Source organism: Mustelus asterias, chromosome 22 (assembly GCF_964213995.1).
Source record: "Mustelus asterias chromosome 22, sMusAst1.hap1.1, whole genome shotgun sequence".
NCBI classification, from domain to species: Eukaryota; Metazoa; Chordata; class Chondrichthyes; order Carcharhiniformes; family Triakidae; genus Mustelus; species Mustelus asterias.
In genome coordinates this window covers 11,734,040-11,752,805 of record NC_135822.1, presented here as the reverse complement: position 1 = coordinate 11,752,805, position 18,766 = coordinate 11,734,040, and the positions used below count along the sequence as shown (strand labels likewise).

At 46.2% G+C, this 18,766-nt stretch overlaps 1 protein-coding gene across 2 annotated transcripts in view; it reads left to right on the top strand.

Annotated features, from left to right (window-relative positions):
• The first annotated feature begins 597 nt into the window (after nucleotides 1–597).
• espn (espin) overlaps nucleotides 598–18,766 on the top strand; it is a 281,984-nt gene continuing 263,815 nt past the window's right edge. Inside the window, exon 1 of one of the 2 annotated variants that reach the window (XM_078238749.1) lies at nucleotides 598–1,452. In XM_078238749.1, coding sequence (XP_078094875.1) covers nucleotides 1,341–1,452 — 112 coding nt within the window. In that variant the 5' untranslated portion in view covers nucleotides 598–1,340. The remainder of the gene's footprint in view (nucleotides 1,453–18,766) is intronic. The other variant, XM_078238747.1, reaches the window with a different exon arrangement.

Here is an 18,766-nt window from a genome sequence, read left to right as displayed (position 1 = left end):
GCGTGGGGTTACAGGGATAGCAAGAAGTTTAACAACACCAGGTTAAAGTCCAACAGGCTTATTTGGTAGCAAAAGCCACACTTGGACTTGGACAAAAGCCACACACTTGGACAAAAGCCTGTTGGACTTTAACCTGGTGTTGTTAAACTTCTTACTGTGTTTACCCCAGTCCAACGCCGGCATCTCCACATACAGGGATAGGGCAGGGGACTGGGAAAGGTGCTCTGTAGGAGAGTCGGTGCAGACTCGATGGGTCAAATTGCCTCTTTCTGTTGGGATTCTATGACTTCACTAAATCCACCGTTTAAATAAAATAAAAAGTGGCAGGAAATACTTAGCCAGTCAGGCGTCTGTGGAGCCAAAAACAAAAGGTAATTTTCAGGTCAGTGACCTTTCCTCAGAACTAGGAAAGGTAGAGGTGTAATTGGTTTTAAGCAAGTGAAATGAAGGGAGGGTGGAAAAATAACAAAAGGGACGGTCTATGATAGGGTGGAGGACACAAAGGAGTTAGTTGTGTTCAGCCAAAGGGAGTGGCCATTGAACAAAGAAACACAATATGTTCAGATTGGCTGCCACATTCCCTATATTACAGCCGTGACTACACTTCACAAATATTGGCTGTAAAGCATTTTGACGATGTCCCGAGGTTGTGAAAGGCAGGACTCGATCTGTTCAAGGTGGTAAGTGAGCTGCTGATCAAATCTAGGTACTGGCAACAACAGTACAGCCAACCCTGCAACGTCCTCCTTACTGAGACGTGGACCAGCCATACATACACTGTGGCTACAAGAGCAGGTAAAAGGCTGGAAATCCTGCAGCGAGTAACTCATCTCCTGACTGGACAAAGCTGCTCACCATCTCCAAGGTACAAGTCAGGAGTGCACTTGTCTAGATGAGTGCAGCTCCAACAGCACTCAAGTGGCTCAACATCATCCACGGCAAAGCAGCCGGTTTGAATAGCATCCCATCCACCGTCTTCAACATTCATTCCCTCCACCACAGTGCGCAGTGGCAGCAGTGTGCATGACTTACAAGACACCTTGCAGCAATTCACCAAGGCTCCTTCGGCAGCAACTTCCAAACCCACCTCTATCACCTAAAAGGCAAGGGCAGTAGATGCATGAGAACCACCTGAAAATTTCTTTCCAAGCCACACACCATCTTGACTTGGAGTTATATTGCTATTCCTTCACTGTCGCTGGATCAAAATCCCAGCATTCCCTTCTTAACAGCACCGTGGGTGTACCTACACCACCTGAACTTCAGTGGTTCAAGAAAGAAGCTCACAACACCTTCTCAAGGGGAATTCAGATGGGCAATAAATGTCGGCCTAATCAGCAATGTCCACATTCTGCAAAAGAATAAATAAGAACTGTTTTGACCCTAGTCCCTCAGTTAGGGAGGGAATAGATTCCTGCTCCCCCTCACTATCCAGCAATGGAAAGGTTACAGGTATGGACTATGCTAAGTACAGGATCAAACATTTCTGCGGAGTGGCATTTGATAAAATAACCTGTTGACTTTCACCACCACTGCTCTTCTAAAAACAATAGTTACATGATGTATGATGGAGTCCTGAGGAAACCCACCCCAACACATTCTCAGGAAAGGTGAATTGGAGAGAGAATTGGTGAATGAAGGGAAAAGAAAACTGATTTCCATTATCTTCCAACATTACAAAGTAGTCAAAATTAGCTTTAAAACCTCTGTAAATTTTTCAGATGGAATTTGTACCTCATGTTTTAAACGGCACGGTAGCACAGTGGTTAGCACTGCTGCTTCACAGCTCCAGGGTCCCGGGTTCGATTCCCGGCTCGGGTCACTGTCTGTGTGGAGTTTGCACATTCTCCTTGTGTCTGCGTGGGTTTCCTCCGGGTGCTCCGGTTTCCTCCCACAGTCCAAAGATGTGCGGGTTAGGTTGATTGGCCATGTTAAATTGCCCCTTAGTGTCCTGGGATGCGTAGGTTAGAGGGATTAGCGGGTAAAATATGTAGGGGTAGGGCCTGGGTGGGATTGTGGTCGGTGCAGACTCGATGGGCCGAATGGCCTCCTTCTGCACTGTAGGGTTTCTATGATTCTATGAAATGAATTACTTGAGGAACTGGGCCATGACTTTTCATCCATTCATTTGAATAGTGCTGTGGTTCCTCAATTTCACAATCTGTAATCCCAGTGTTACAGCATGTTGAAGTTTCTTCCCTTCAGTGCCCAAATATTAGGTGCATGCTATCCTGGAGCTGTTAATATTATACCATTTATAGAGGAGTGGGATATATAAAACTGTACTGGGGTGGCATGGTAGCACAGTGGTTAGCACTGCTGCTTCACAGCGCCAGGGACCTGGGTTCGATTCCTGGCTTGTGCCACTGTATGGAGTCTGCACATTCTCCCTGTGTCTGCGTGGGTTTCCTTTGGGTGCTCTGGTTTCCTCCCACAATCTGAAAGACGTGCTGGTTAGGTGCATTGACCCGAACAGGCACCGGACTGTGGTGACTAGGGGCATTTCTCAGTAAACTTCATTGCAGTGTTAATGTAAGCCTTACTTCTGTCTAAAAAAAACTTTTAAAAATATTACGTAACATGGAACAATTTTTATATTTTAGATAAAATTTTCCGTGAACTCTAAGGTCAAAACTGTTCTCTTCAGCCCCCTGATCTCAACCCTAAACAAATTTCAATTTATCCACAACACTGCCAAACACATCCTAGCCCTTACCAAATCTCACTGAACCTATTGTCCCAGTTCTGTTGATTTGCACTATTTCCCCACTCTCCAAAATATTGCTTTCCTCTCTTTTGTTCCATTTATAAACCCCACTTGTGATTTTGTTCAACCTAATCTCTCTAACTTTCTCTTGCCTGATATCCCAGCTCTTGTCAGTCTGAACTAAGGGGAGACAGTGGCATAGTGGTGTTTTCACTGGTACCCAGGGTATTGTTCTGGGGACCAGAGTTTGACTTCAATAAAAATCTGGAATTAGAAGTCTGATGATGACCATGAAGCCATTGTCACTTGGCATACAAACCCATCTGCTTCACTAATGTCCTTTAGGGAAGGAAATCTGTCATCCTTACCCAGCCTGGCTTGCGTGTGACTCCAAACCCATGGCAATGTGGTTGACTCTTAAATGCCCTCAGGAATGGGCAATAAATGCTGGCCCAGCCAGCGATGTCCACATCCCATGAACAAATAAAAAACACAGTCTGCCTTCATCCCTCCTCTGCCCAAATATCTGAGACTTCAACCTTCTCTGCCTGCACTCTGGGATGTTGTGGGTCATACATAATTAAAACAAACTTTCAACAGTCCAGAATGTCCCAAAATGCTTTTATAGCCAATTAAGTGCTTTCTGAAGTGTGTAGATGACATCACAGCCAATTTCCACACTGCAATGTGTGCAAGCAGCAATGTAGAAGCTGTTATAAAGTTTTTTAAAAATTATTTATAAGTTTATTTATTTGTCACAAGTAAGACTTACATTAACACTGCAATGAAGTTACTGGGAAATTCCCCTGGTCGGCACACTTCAGTGCCTGTTCGAGCCAATGCACCTAACCAGCATGACTTTCAGACTGTGGGAGGAAACCAGAGCACCCGAAGGAAACCCACGCAGACATGGGGAGAATGTGCAAACTCCACACAGACAGTCACCCAAACCAGGAATTGAACCCAGGTCCCTGGCGTTGTGAGACAGCAGTGCTAATCACTGTGCTACCGTGCCGCCAACTATTTGGTAATTGTAAGATAATTATTCATCAGAACAGTCGGGAAAGCTCCGCTGATCATCTTTAAAATAGTGCTGAGATCTTCAAGATTGATTTCAGAGATGAGGGGTGTGTCTCATGAAGAGAGATGGAGCAGTTTAGGCCTATACTATCTAGAGTTTAGAAGAATGAGGGGAGATTGGGCGGCACGGTGGCACAAAAGTTAGCACTGCTGCCTCACAGTGCCAGGGACCTGGGTTCAATTCCCAGCTTGGGTCACTGTCTGTGCACAGTTTGCATTCTCCCCGTGTCTGCACGAGTTCCCTTTGGGTGCTCCAGTTTCCTCCCACAGTCTGAAAGACGTGCTGGTTAGGGTGCATTGGCCGTGCTAAATTCTCCCTCAGTGTACCCAAACAGGCACCGGAGCGTGATGACTAGGGGATTTTCACAGTAACTTCATTGCAGGTTAATGTAAGCCTACTTGTGACACTAATAAATAAACTTAAAACATTTTAAATTGAGGTATACACGATGCTTAAGAGGATTGAAAGGGTAAACGTAGAGAGGATGTTTCCTCTTGTGGGGCAATCCAGAACGAAAGGTCATAGCTTTAGGATAAGGAGTAATAGATTTAAAACAGAGATGAGGAGAATGTACTTCTTTCAAAAGGTGGTGAATCTGTGGAATTCACTGCCCCAGAGTGCATTTTTTGCCAGGACATTGAGTAAATTTAAGGAGGAGACAGACAGATTTTTAATTAGTAATGGGTTGAAGGGTTATTATGGAGAATGGGCAGGAAAGTGGAGTTGAGACTGAGGTGAGATCAGCATGATTTGATTGAATTGTGGAGGAGGCTCGAGGTGCTGAATAGCCTAAATCTTACGCTATGTTCTGATATCTACCTCAGTGAGTTGAAAGGAGCTGGGTTTTACTGACCCTGCCTGAAGGCAGTACTGCACTAAAGTGCCAAACCAGCTTGTGCATTCCCGGGCCTGAACCCACAATCTTTGATTTGATTTGACTTATTATTGTCACATGTATTAGTATTCAGTGAAAAGTATTGTTTCTTGCGCGCTTTACAGACAAAGCATACCGTTCATAGAGAAAGAAACGAGAGAGTGGAGAATATAATGTTACAGTCATAGCTAGGGTATAGAGAAAGATCAACTTAAAGTGAGGTAGGTCCACCCAAAAGTCGGATGGCAGCAGGGAAGAAGCTGTTCTTGAGTCGGTTGGTACGTGATCTCAGACTTTTGTATCTTTTTCCCGATGGAAGAAGGTGGAAGAGAGAATGTCCAGGGTGCGTGGGGTCCTTAATTATGCTGGCTGCTTTGCCGGGGCAGCGGGAAGTGTAGACAGAGTCAATGGATGGGAGGCTGGTTTGTGTGATGGATTGGGTGACATTCATGATCTTTTATAGTTTCTTGCAATCTTGAACAGAGCAGGAGCCATAGTCAGCTGTGATACAACCAGAAGGAATGCTTTCTTTGGTGCATCTGTAAAAGTTGGTGAGAGTTGTAGTGATATGCCAAATTTTCTTAGTCTTCTGAGAAAGTAGAGGCGTTGGGGGGCTTTCTTAACTATAGTGTCGGCATGGGGGGACCAGGACAGGTTGTTGGTGATCTGGACACCTAAAAGCTTGAAGCTTTCAACCATTTCTACTTTGTCCCCGTTGACGTAGACAGGGGCATGTTCTCCACTAAGCTGTCTGAAGTCAATGACTATCTCTTTCCTTTTGTTGACATTGAGGGATTACTGTCATCACACCAGTTCACCAGATTCTCTATCTCATTCCTGTACTCTGTCTCAGCATTGTTTGAGATCCGACCCACAACGGTGGTGTCATCAGCAAATCCTGTGACTCAGAGGCAAGAGAGAGAGTTATCAACTAAGCCACAGCTAACACCGAAATGAATGCCCTCCTTAATTTGTGCCAACCACAAGTAGCTTTCCTGATTTATTCACCACCAGATAACAGTGCTGAGGGAAGCCTCCTGATCCATAAGATTAAAGCAAGACTAAACAGAGTGAGAAACAAGTTGGTTTGCCAGGGATTTATTTGAACATCTACAAGATATTGAAGACAGCACGGTGGCACAGTGGTTAGCACTGCTGCCTCACAGCACCAGGGACCCGGGTTTGATTCCTCACTTGGGTCACTGTCTGTGCGGAGTCTGCACCTTCCCCCATGTCTGCGTGGGTTTCCTCCCGGTGCTCTGGTTTCTTCCCACAGTCCGAAAGACGTGCTGGTTAGGTGCATTGGCCATGTTAAATTCTCCCTCAGTGTACCCGAACAGCCAATGGAGTGTGGCCACTAGGGGTTTTCACAGTAACTTCATTGCAGTGTTAATGTAAACCTACTTGTGACGCTAATAAATAATAAAAAATAGATATGTTGCAAATAAAAACTGTAATTGATGGGTGTGAAATCAGGGGCAAGAAAAGTTTTTTTTTAAAAGTCAGAGGCTGCGAGCTGAGGCTTGAAGCCAATCTGTGGGTGGAGGTGCATGGCCTCTGGTCTTTTTTTTTGGTGAGGTTTGGTTTCCTAACGTGTGGAGCCATGAATCCGGCTGCCTAGGCGTGTGTTAGCGATGCAGGTGCTGTAACATCTGGCAGCTTCTGTGTCTCCGGCGCGTGGGAAACTACACCGAAACTGCTTACTCAATGTAAGTGAGTGTGGGCGAGGAGCAGGGCAGACTGCAGGTCCGGGCTAGCCCAGACCAGCCAGGCTGCACAGGCTGCAGTATGTTTGTGTGTGTGTTGTTGTTGTTGTAACGCACCATTGTTCATTGTTCCAGTAACTCCGCCGCAGAAAATACTTTTTGAATATATATTGAATTCTCATTCCTGCATGGCACACGTAAAGTTAGCGAAGGCGCCTCCCCGTCTTAAAAGGATTATGCAGCCACACTGCAAAGTCAGCAGGTGGAAATATCACGCGTTTCTTTAGTCCACCGTCTCAAAGTAGGTTTAACAATGGAGCTTTGGACAAAAAAGTGAGAGGGGCGGGTTAAAATGAAAGCGGTCGCCCTGGAAGGCAATGCTAAGCACCCCTTTATGGAAAGCGTATTTTAAAAAAAAGTTTATTTATTAGTGTCAGAAATAGGCTTACATTGACACTGCAATGAAGTTACTGTGAAAATCCCCTGGCCGCCACACTCCGGTGTTCGGGTACACTGAGGGGGAATTTAGCATGGCCAATTCACCTAATCAGCATGTTTTTGGACTGGGTGAGGAAACCGGAGCACCTGGAGGAAACCCACAACGACACAATGAGAACATGCAGACTCTGCACAGACACCGACCCAAGTCGGGAATCGAACCCAGGACCCCGGCACTGAGAGGCAGCAGTGCTAACCACTGCACCACTGTGCTGCCCCAAAATCATGCAGGGATTTTTGATTTGATTTATTATTGTCACATACGGTGAAAAGTATTGTTTCTTGCGGGCTATACAGACAAAGCATACTGTACATAGGGTACATAGAGGAGAAGGAAAGGAGGGAGTGCAGAATGTAGTGTTACAGTCATAGCTAGGGCGGAGAGAAAGATTAACTTAATATAAGGTAGGTCCATTCAAAATGGCAGCAGGGGAAGAAGCCGTTCTTGAGTCCATCAGTACGTGATCTCAAATCTCTGTATCATTTTCCTGACAAAAGAAAGTGGAAGATAATATGTCCGGGGGCGAGGGGTCCTTGATTATGCTGGCTGCTTTTCCAAGGATATCGCCAAGATCTGCAGGAATTGTACCAGTGAGAGATTAGGAATAAAGAATAAGGTGAAACTGTTTCCACTGGTGGCAAGGTCAATGATCTGAGGACAACAAAGTGACCATAGGAAAAGTTTTTGGCAGAGTGAGTTGTGATCTGGAATGCATGGTCTGAAAGGCTGGTGACTGAAGATTCACTTGGAGCTTTCAGAAAAAGTTACAGGGCTATGGGGAAAATGCAGGCAGGGGAGTGAATTGGATCTCTCAAGGAACCGACGGAGCCACGATGGGACCAATGCAAGTTGTTAATATATAGAACAGGACCGATATGATATGTGGTAGAAGTTGTGTTTCATAGAAACTAGAAGTAGGAGTAGGTCATTCGGCCCTTCGAGCCTGCTCCGCCATTCATTTTGATCATGGCTGATCTTCGAATCCAATATCCTGATCCCCCTTCCTCCCATAACCCTTAATCCCTTTGGTCTGGGATGTGCCTGTGGGACTAATCTCAGTCAGCTCCAAGTTAGATTTCTTCAATCCGTTCCTCGCCAGCCACCTAACCGATACAAACTCCATCTTATCCACTGCTACATACGTCCTATTCCTTACCAAGTCCCATTTCGGGTACACTGAGGGGGAATTTAGCATGGCCAATTCACCTAATCAGCATATCTTTGGACTGTGTGAGGAAACCGGAGCACCTGGAGGAAACCCACAACGACACAAGGAGAACATGCAGGCTCTGCACAGACACCGACCCAAGTCGGGAATCGAACCCAGGACCCCGGCACTGAGAGGCAGCAGTGCTAACCACTGCACCACTAATCTCAGTCCACTGTGCTAACCACTGCACCACTGCTTGTTCTGATCTCAAGTGATTCTTCATTCCCCAATGTATTGATTTGAAAACTTCTGTTCCCATTTATAAACTTCCCGTTGGCAACAATTCCTTTGTTTTTGAAAAATATATTTTATTTGTAACATATCTGAAAGAACCTTACAAACATTTCAAAATGGCCATCACACAAAGTGTAATAATATTCAGGGTCTACCACATACTTACTCTGAGGTGCTTCCATACAGTCAAAGAAACATGACTAACATTTCAAAATGGCCACCACAAACAGTGCAATGGTGTTTAAGTTGTCTACGTAGAACAAGTTGCACTCTGAGGTGCTTCAGTACAACTGTGATACATGTAATATTCACTCTGCACATTCAATGTGAGTCATACAGCCCGAGGGGGTCTATACAATTCCCGTCCCCTCAGTGTACAATGGTAACAAGGTCTTTGACAGTGACGTTTCCTCACTGTGCCTCTGTGGCAGCTGTCCCAAGCTTTAGTGCGTCCCTCAGCACGTAGACCTGGACCTTGGGCATTTGCAGGATGCACCACTCGGTCAGGGACTCATTGGGTGGAATTTTCTGGCCATGCTCATCCCAAGACTTGAAAATCCCTCCAAGGTCAACAGACCTTTGCATGATCCGTGTCCCATCCGTTACGATTCCCATGGGGGCAGGAGGGGAAAATTCCACCTTTTGTACTGGAAGATCAATAAATTTTGGACAGACCAAGACTTGGGTCTTTCACCAAGTTAACGATCCTCCAGCAACAGTTGATATTTGTCTCGGTGTGCGTCCCTGGGAACAACTCATAATGCAGAGTCCTGTGTCACAGAGCCACTCAGGATAAACCTCAATGAAACCATCTCATCTCTCTTCTTTGCAAAGGCACATTCCATAAGGAAGTGGGCAACAGTCTCTTCACCACCACAGCCACCTCGAGGGCAACGTACGGGCGGGGTGAGATTCCAGGCATGTAGGAAGGATCTGAGGCCCTGAGTGGCACGGTGGCACAGCAGTTAGCACTGCTGCCTCGCAGCGCCAGGGACCCGGCTTCAATTCCCGGCTTGGGTCACTTTCTCCCCATGTCTGCATGGGTTTGCTCCCACAGCCTGAAAGACTGGTGCATTGGCCATGCTAAATTCTCCCTCAGTGCACTCGAACAGGCGCCAGAGTGTGGCGACTGGGGGATTTTCACAGTAACCTCATTGCAGTGTTAATGTAAGCCAACTTGTGACACTAATAAATAAACTTTACAAAAGGATCTGATGGGGTGGACCTTTCTCACCACCAGGCAAGCTAGGTCAAGGTGTTTGTTTCAGTGTTCTGGTGATGAGGTATTCTGCAAATGATTTGACAGTTAGCTTGGGAAACCATCTCACTGGAAGCACCATCTCCTTATCCCACAAGCATTATGTGCAGACCACTACCTGATGAACTTGCGGCCAAAGGTGTTTCTCTGTATAATTTTGTTCCGTGAGGGATAGGTGGTATAGCACATTCCATCTACTTGGAGCATTGTGCGGCTGTGTGACTAGACCTATCCTTCACAACTCCAGAGAAAGGTAGTACCTCGTTCTGGCATGTAGTGCCATTGGTATTTATGCACCGAGGATCCACGCACAGCTTGATGCAGCCACACACATAGGTGGCCAAGGGATGAAGGTGATATTGTTTTCCCCCTCCCTTTATCTCGAGGTTTGCCATTCCACCCAATACCTGCAATCATCTCTAACTCTGCATCCCAGCTTTGCTGTTGGATACCTGGTGACACTCTGTGTCCATCCCTTCTTTGTCCAGAGAAAGACTTTACCCATTCCTGGCCCGCACTCTGGATATTTATTTCTATATCTTCCTCCACCTTAAAAAGCCTTTTGACAGCCTGACAGTCAGACGGTACAGTTGAATCACCTCCTCACTGCTCCTTCCTATTTCCAACCAGCATTTGTTGATGTTGTTTGGCTTCTGAGGGACTTTTTTTCTTGGAAAGAAGAAAGAACATGAAATTATATCGTGCCTGTCAGAACTTGAGTATGTCACAAGGTACTTTATAATCAATTAAGTAATTCTGTGATGTGGGAAACGGGCAACAATTTGCACACAGCAAAGCCCCATAAACAGTTAGATGTTAATGACCAGCTAAATTTTTGCTTAATAAATAAAAACTTGCATTTCTATAACATCTTGCATGGTCCCAGGACATGCCAAGCTTTGACAACCAATAAGATACTTCTGAAGGGTAATGATTGCAGCAATGTAGGAAAAACAACAACTAAATCTTGCCGGGTAAGCTCCCACACACAACAATCAGGTAATCACTAAGTCTGTTTTGTGATGTTGATTGAGGGATCATTCCCAACTAGGGTATCAGGGATTTCTGTGTTCCTTTTTATTGAATAAGTGACATAGGATATTCTGCAATGACCTGAAAGGCCATCTTATCCAGAATACAGCACCTCCTAAAGTACAGCTGTCCATCGCGGCATGGTGGCACGGTGGTTAGCACTGCTGCCTCACAGCGCCAGGGACCCGGGTCAAATTCCAGCCTCAGGTCACTGCCTATGTGGAGTTTGCACATTTTCCCCGTATCTGTGTGGGTTTCCTCCTCAGGTTTCCTCCCACACTCCCAAGATGTGCAGGTTAGGTTGATTGGCCATGCTCAATTGCCTGTGAGTGTCAGGGGTACTAGGAGGGTAAATACACGAGGGTAGGGCCTGGGTGGGATTGTTGTTGGCACGGGCTCGGTGGGCCGAATGGCCTCTTTCTGCATGGTAGGGATTCTATGATTCTATCAGGACTGCACTGGAATGGCAACCTACGTTTTTCAGCCCAAGTCCAAGAGCAGGCCTTGAACCCACATTTCTCGAATCCAGGGGTGAAATGAATAATCTTGTTTATTCTTTCCTGGGATATGAGTATCAGTGGAAAGCCAGTATTTATTGCCCAGTCCTAATTGTTCTTTGAGAAGATGGTGGTGAGCTGCCTTCTGGAACTGCTGCAGTATATGTGGTGCAGGTACACACACGGTGCTGTTAGAATGGGAGTACCAGGATTTTTACCCAGTGGTGGTGAGACATTGGAGATGTTGTTCCAAGTCAGGGTGGCCCCAAGGAGAACTTCCATGTTCTTCTCTGAAATAGTGCAATGAGATTGTTTTTCATAGAATCTTACAGTACAGAAGGAGGCCATTCAGCCCATCAAGTCTATACCAACCACAATCCCACCCAGGACCCATTATCAAAATCCCACGCATTTACCCTCTAATCCTCCTGACACTAGGGTCAATTTAGCATGGCCAATACACCTAACCCGCACATCTTTGGACTGTGGGAGGAAACCGGAGCACCCAGAGGAAACCCACGCAGACACAGGGAGAATGTGTAAACTCCACACAGACAGTCTCTCAAGGCCGGAATTGAAACTGGGACTCTGGCGCTGTGAGGCAGCAGTGCTAACCATTGTGCTACCATGCCATCCCATGGGAGGGCAGTGGGTTAAACACCTCATCCAAAAGACAACACTCCAACAAATGCAGTTCTCCCTTCATGCTGCAGTGATGTTTGAGCCTAGAATACCTGCTCAAGCCTCTGGGGTGGGAGTCAAACCCTTAACCATCCAACTCCCAAGAGGATAGCTTTGCATTTGTGATGCGGATTACACTAGCACGGTATTAGCTCCAGCCACTCTGATTACCAATAACGTGATACTGGAGTCACATGTTGCTTGGGTTAAAATCCTAGAAGTCCCTGCTCAACAGTATTGTGGTAGCACCTTCACAACATGGGCTGCAGTGCACAAGGAGAAGAACCTGACCATCTTTTCATGGGCATTAGGTGCCAACCTTATCAGCAATAACACAAACCCTATAGAGAGAAAAGAAAGTCTTGTATTTATATCATACTGTTCATGACCAGCAGATATCTCCCAAGTTCTTAACAGTCAATGGGTTATTTTTGAAGGGAAGTTCACTGTTGTCATGTAGAAAATGTGATGGGCAGTATGCACTCAGCTAATGTCCATTGAGCAGGATGTGGAGATGCTGGCTTTGGATTGGTGTGGGTATAGTAAGAAGTCTCACAACATCAGGTTAATGTCCAACAAGCTTATTTGAGCTTTCAGAGCGCTGTTCCTTCATCAGGTGAGTGAGACTGATGTTGTGAGACTTCTTACTATGCCCATTGACAGCAAGGTGATAATGACCAGATAATCTTGCTGTTATAGTGTTGATGGAGGGGTGAAGCAGCTTAGCCTTTGGCCGACTGAGCAATAAAATATTTGAGGGCAGCATCTCAAACCCAAGATTAACTTTCTCATTGACTGAACAGCAAGGATCCCCAGCAACCATCCCCCCCCCTCCAACAACCCCACCTGCCCCCCCTATGGCCACCCCCCCCCCCCCCCCCCGCCCCCCCCCCCCCCCCCTTCACCCAGCTCCTATATGCTTTGGCGTCTAGGACAACCTACAACAGATACCTCAAAACACAGAAGTGCCACCAGCAGTATCTTCACAATGAAAGGGCAGGAATGTGGGCACGAGGAATGTCGGATCAGCTATGATCCTATTGAATGTGGGAGCAGGCTCAAGGCACTGAATTGTGTACTCCTGTTCCAATTTCTTATGGTTTTATGCCCTGTATCGAGGTACTAATCAATTAAAACCAGCTCCACTCTGCAGGACATGTCATTGGTATGCTTGACATCAGACACCGGAACCAACTGCTCTACTTGGAATTTGGTCATGACACGAGACCCCAGGACCAGGAAACCCACGCAGACACGGCATGAATGTGCAAGCTCCACACAGTCACTCCCTCTGCACCATAGGGATTCTATGACCACAGCGGAAAGGCTTTAAGGATGTCCTTAAAGACTGGGAATCCCTGGCTTATGACCAATCAAATGGAGAAAGGTTTCATAGAATCCCTACAATGCAGAAGAGGCCATTTGGCCCATCAAGTCTGCACCGACTCTGACAGTGTATCCCAGCCAGGCCCTCTCCCCCGTCATATCCCTGTAACCCCACACATTCAGGAAGGGACAGAACAGATTCAGAGACTTCACCAGGAACAGAGGTGACGATGCGGAATCAGAGCAAATGCACAAACCTCCCAAACAACTCATCCGTCCACCCTTCAATAAACACCTGCCCTGCATGTGGCAGAGTCTGGAGTGCTCAACCATCTCAGAACTCAGTGATCAGGAGTGGAAACAAACCATCCTTGATCCGGAGGAACTGTTTAAGACTGGTCTTCAAGATACTGCCCTGGTGTCTTTTATATCCACCCAAACAGGCCGATGGGGGCCTCAGTTTGGCATCATATGGGCGGCACGGTAGCACAGTGGTTAGCACTGCTGCTTCACAGCTCCAGGGTCCTGGGTTCGATTCCCGGCTCGGGTCACTGTCTGTGTGGAGTTTGCACATTCTCCTCGTGTCTGCGTGGGTTTCCTCCGGATGCTCCGGTTTCCTCCCACAGTCCAAAGATGTGCAGGTTAGGTTGATTGGCCAGGTTCAAAAATTGCCACTTAGAGTCCTGGGATGTGTCGGTTAGAGGGATTAGCAGGTAAAATATGTGGGGATAGGGCCTGGGTGGGATAGTGGTCGGTGCAGACTCGATGGGCCGAATGGCCTCCTTCTGCACTGTAGGGTTTCTATGATTCTATGATCATATCCAAAAGGTGACACTGCCAACAATGCAGTATCATTCCTGTATTGGAGTGTGAGCATTGAATTTCATCCTGAAGTCTTCGAAGGGGGTCTTAAATCTGGAATCTTGTGACTTAAGGGGCGAAAGTGTTTCCAGTTGAGCCACAGCTGACAGTGGGAAAGGGGCGGGTGGGGGGAGGAGGGGAGGGAGAGAGGGGGTGAGAAGGTGGGAGGGGGAGAGGAGGGGAGGGGGAGAAGGGGTGAGAAGGTGGGAGGGGGAGAGGAGGTGGGAGGGTGGGTGGGGAGGAGGGGAGGGGGAGAAGGGGTGGGAAGATGGGAGGGAGTGGAGAGGGGAAGGGGAGAGGAGGGAGAGAGGGGGTGGAAAGGGGGAGGGGAGGGGGGAGGGGAGGGGGGAGGGGAGGGGAGGGGGGAGGGGAGGGGAGAGGGGGGTGGGAAAGGAAGAGTGGAGGGGGAGGGGGTGGCGTGGGGAGGGGAGGAGCGCGGAGAGAAGGTGGGGAGGAGGAGGGGTGGAATGGGGAGGGGGTGGGGAGGAAGGGAGTGGAATGTACCATTCCCTGAAAGAGACATTGGTGAACTGGGAGTGGGAAGGGGGAGGGGTGGGGAAGGGGGTGGGAAAGGAAGAGGGGAGGGGGTGGGGAGGGGAGGAGCGCGGAGAGAAGGTGGGGAGGGGAGGAAGGGAGTGGAATGTACCATTCCCTGAAAGAGACATTGGTGAACTCGTTAGATTTAATCAACAACCCACACCTTCCATGATCACTGTCTCTTTTTTCTGGCGCTCGACCACAAGCTATCCCACGTATTCAATGCGAATGAGTTACTGGCATCTCGCCAAAACCGCGTGCCGAGCCTGCCAGCTCTTTAAAATCGTCCCGTTCCCTTAACAATCTTCCGGCTTTTCAAAACACTCAAGCTCGGGGCTGTTAATCTAATGAAACCTCCCTCTTTTACCCTCGGCTTCCTGCCCGGCCGGATCAGCAACACTGGGCGGGAGCTGGAGGTGCTCCTTTGTGGATGAGGTCAGATTCTGTGCACATGGACTTCCTCTGAACAGGAAGTCGCGTGGCTTCAAAGTAAATCTTACAAAACTCTCGTCCCCATAATGGAATGTGCACCTGCAAATTCGGGACACGGCGAAACAGCTCTGGAGGCCACTCATGCGGACATGGCAACCCTTAATCTGAATTTCCCCCTCTGACAATTCCCTTCCCCAAGAAGCGCGCTGATAGACTGACTAATCTGATTATGTATTATTGGTCCGAAATCATGAAACAGATTGCTAATCATGCCGTTCCCACATACGCAAAGTGGCGTCTGGCCACAACAATATACTAATATAGTATACTAATATAGTATAATATACTAATATACTATAATATACTAATAATACTATACTAATAATATACTATAATATACTAATAATACTACACTAATAATATACTATAATATACTAATATACTATAAAATACTAATAATACTATACTAATAATATACTATAATATACTAATATAGTATACTAATATAGTATAATATACTAATAATACTATACTAATAATATACTATAATATACTAATAATACTATACTAATAATATACTATAATATACTAATAATGTTATACTAATAGTATACTGTAATATACTAAGATAGTATAATTTTAACACAGCTCTCAAATGGAGAAGGATAGAACTGCCTGAGGTTTTATTCCCTGGTTCCACAAGTTACCTCGCTGCATTTTCTTCCTCTAGCAAACCGTCTCATTATTATTATCCGAGGTTTAATATTGTCAGTTGGGGGTTTAAAGGAAAGCATTGCGAAAGTGCTTCTGAATTTGTACACCTGTCCTGCCCTCTTCCCCACACTGAGAGGGTAAGGTTCACCCCCCCCCCCCCTCCCCACCCCCCTCGGAACGGTCTGCTCCTCATTTAGACAGTGAGATTAGTAATCAAACGATACTTTGCTATTGGTACCCACAATACTGGTCCTCACTGTAGATCTACATGTTATACAAAAATAATTCATTTAGTTTTGGAATCCCATAGAAGACCGCTCTATTCGACTTCACAAATACACATTCAAAGTGTCTCAATGTGAATTGCTGGAGATAACTAGTGACTGAACGATATAAAGCATTCAGATATTTGAAACAAATTATTCAGAATGTATTTGATTTGACTTATTATTGTCACATGTACTGGGATATAGTGAAAAGTATTGTTTCTTGCTCGCTATACAGACAAAGCATACAGTTCATTGAGTACATAAGGGAATAGGGAAGGATAGGATGCAGAATTTGGTGTTGCAGTTACAGATAAAGTGAAGAGAAATATCAACTTAATATATAATAGGTGCATTCAGAAGTCTGGTGGCAGCAGGGACGAAGCTGTTCTTGAGTCCGTTGGTAATGTCTCTGATCCATGTAGAAACGTTTGTGGATTTGTTTTATGAATACAAATATTTAAATTATACACTATCGATAATTTATGGCTAGTTGACTTGGGCGTAGTGTCAGCATACCAGAGTTTTACTGAAAGCTTCACACACGAAATGAGCTTGGAGTTGGTGCAGAAATAGTCAGCCTGCTTCCTCAGCTAGATACAAAGGAAATTCCGATTTCAGAATTTGAAAACAGCACTTTTTTAAAGGTAAAGAGTCCGGGTAGACCAGATTACACGGAGGGATCTGAATTCTTACACTGCACTGTAAACCCGCAAACTGAACTCTACACGGGGAGTACTAATTCTAATGCATCGCATTATAGATATCAATTTGCAATCAGACCCAGCTACTCAGAGAGATTCAAAAGAGTACCCGGGCATTTCAATCCATTCACAGCACACTTTACACTGGCAGAAAATGCTGGAAACTCTCAACAGATCTGACAGCATCTGTGGAGATGAATGAGGAGAGACTGACGAGGTTAGGATTGTTTTCGCTGGAGTTCAGACAAATGAGGGGGGAATCTCATAGAGACTTATAAAATTCTAACAAGACTAGACAGGATAAATGCATGGAGAACGATCCCAATGGTGGCAGTGTCCAGAACCAGAGGTCACAGTCTGAGGATTCAGGGTAGATCATTTAGGACAGAGGTGAGGAGACATTTCTTCACCCAAAGAGTGGTGAGCCTGTGGAATTCATTACCACAGGAAGTAGTTGATGCCAAAACATTGAATGTATTCAAGAGCCGACTTGGGGTGAATGGGATCAGAGGTTATGGGGAGAAAGCAGGATTAGCCTATTGAATTAGACGATCAGCCATGATCGTAATGAATGGTGGAGCAGGCTCGAAGGGCCAAATGGCCTTCTCCTGCTCCTATCTTCTATGTTTCTATGTTTCTCTGAGAGAGAATAGAGGCAATGTTTCGAGTCAGGCGAAGGGTCACCAGACTCGAAACATTAACCCTTGTTCCTCTCCACAGATGCTGTCAGACCTGCTGAGATTTTCCAGCATTTTCCCTTTTTGTTTCAGATTCCAGCATCTGCAATATTTTGCTTTTACTCTGGATGGAGTCTAACCCGAAGATTGGAGATTTTATTGATGTGGTTTATTCGAAGTAGCCTTAGACATTTTAATGTGCTGACCTGGTGATCTCCACATCATGGTGAACAACATACCAGGTCCAAACTGCAATTTCTTGTAAACATCTCAAGTTATATTTTGTGAAGAAGTGGAATCTCTTTATTCTGCTATCTTTAAGCAGTCATGGGGCATTTCCCCACTTTAAAGGCACTTTATAAATTGTAAGATAGTGTCAGAATTAACGTGGGGTGGCACGGTGGCACAGTGGTTAGCACTGCTGCCTCACAGCGCCAGGGACCCGGGCTCGATTCCCAGCTTCGGTCACTGTCTGTTTGGAGTCTGCATGTTCTCCCCGTGTCTGTGTGGGTTTCCTCCGGGTGCTCCGGTTTCCTCTCACAGTCCAAAGATGTGTGGGTTAGGTCAAGCTAAATTGCCTCTTAGTGTCAGGGCGACTAGCTGGGGTAAATGGATGGGGTTATGAGGATAGGGCCTGGTTGGGATTGTGGTTGGTGCAGACTTGATGGGCCAAATGGCCTCCTTCTGCACTGTATCTTTCTTCGCGTTAGTTAAAGCTTCATAATTAACAAAAACACATGTTCAGGCAATAGATATTTCTGGGGTAAGACCGTACAATACCCTGTCGCTCATGGAAAGTTTTGTGCTGAAAAAACCCCAGATCCATCAGGCAGGAATCCACACATTACATTCTCCAGGCGCTGTGGGAAAAGATGCCAAATCCTGCCGGATGGGTTCCCTGAGCAGACTGCCAAAGTCATGGCCAGAACTTACAAGCAAGCACAAGGCACAGTTTATTTGGTGGTGAGAAAAGCCCTTTCTATTGTATCCTTCCTGCAACCTCAAGAGTATGGATCAGTATGCACTGCCCTTGAGACAGTTGTAGTGGAGAAGAGATTGTCATCCACCTACTCTGGACTGTGCCTACGCAAAAGAAGGTTTGGAAAGAGGTGCGGTGTTTGTCCTGTATGAACTGTTCTCAGGTTGCGCAGTGAGGTTAATACCAGGAGGACCAGCAACTCAGCCAAAGATGCTCTTCCATTTGTCCAAACCTGGGGAGCCTTCCAGTGCAAAGAACTGTCCCTGATCCTTTTCTGATTGGCAGTCAGTGACTAGTGGGGTTCAGCAGGGATCTGTGCTCGGACCCCAACTATTCACATTACATATTAATGATCTGGAAGAGGGAACTGAATGTATTATCTCCAAATTTGCAGAAGATAAAAAGTTGGGTGGGAGGGTGAGCTGTGAGGAGGATGCAGAGATGCTTCAGCGTAATTTGGACAGGCTGAGTGTGACATATGCCTGGCACTT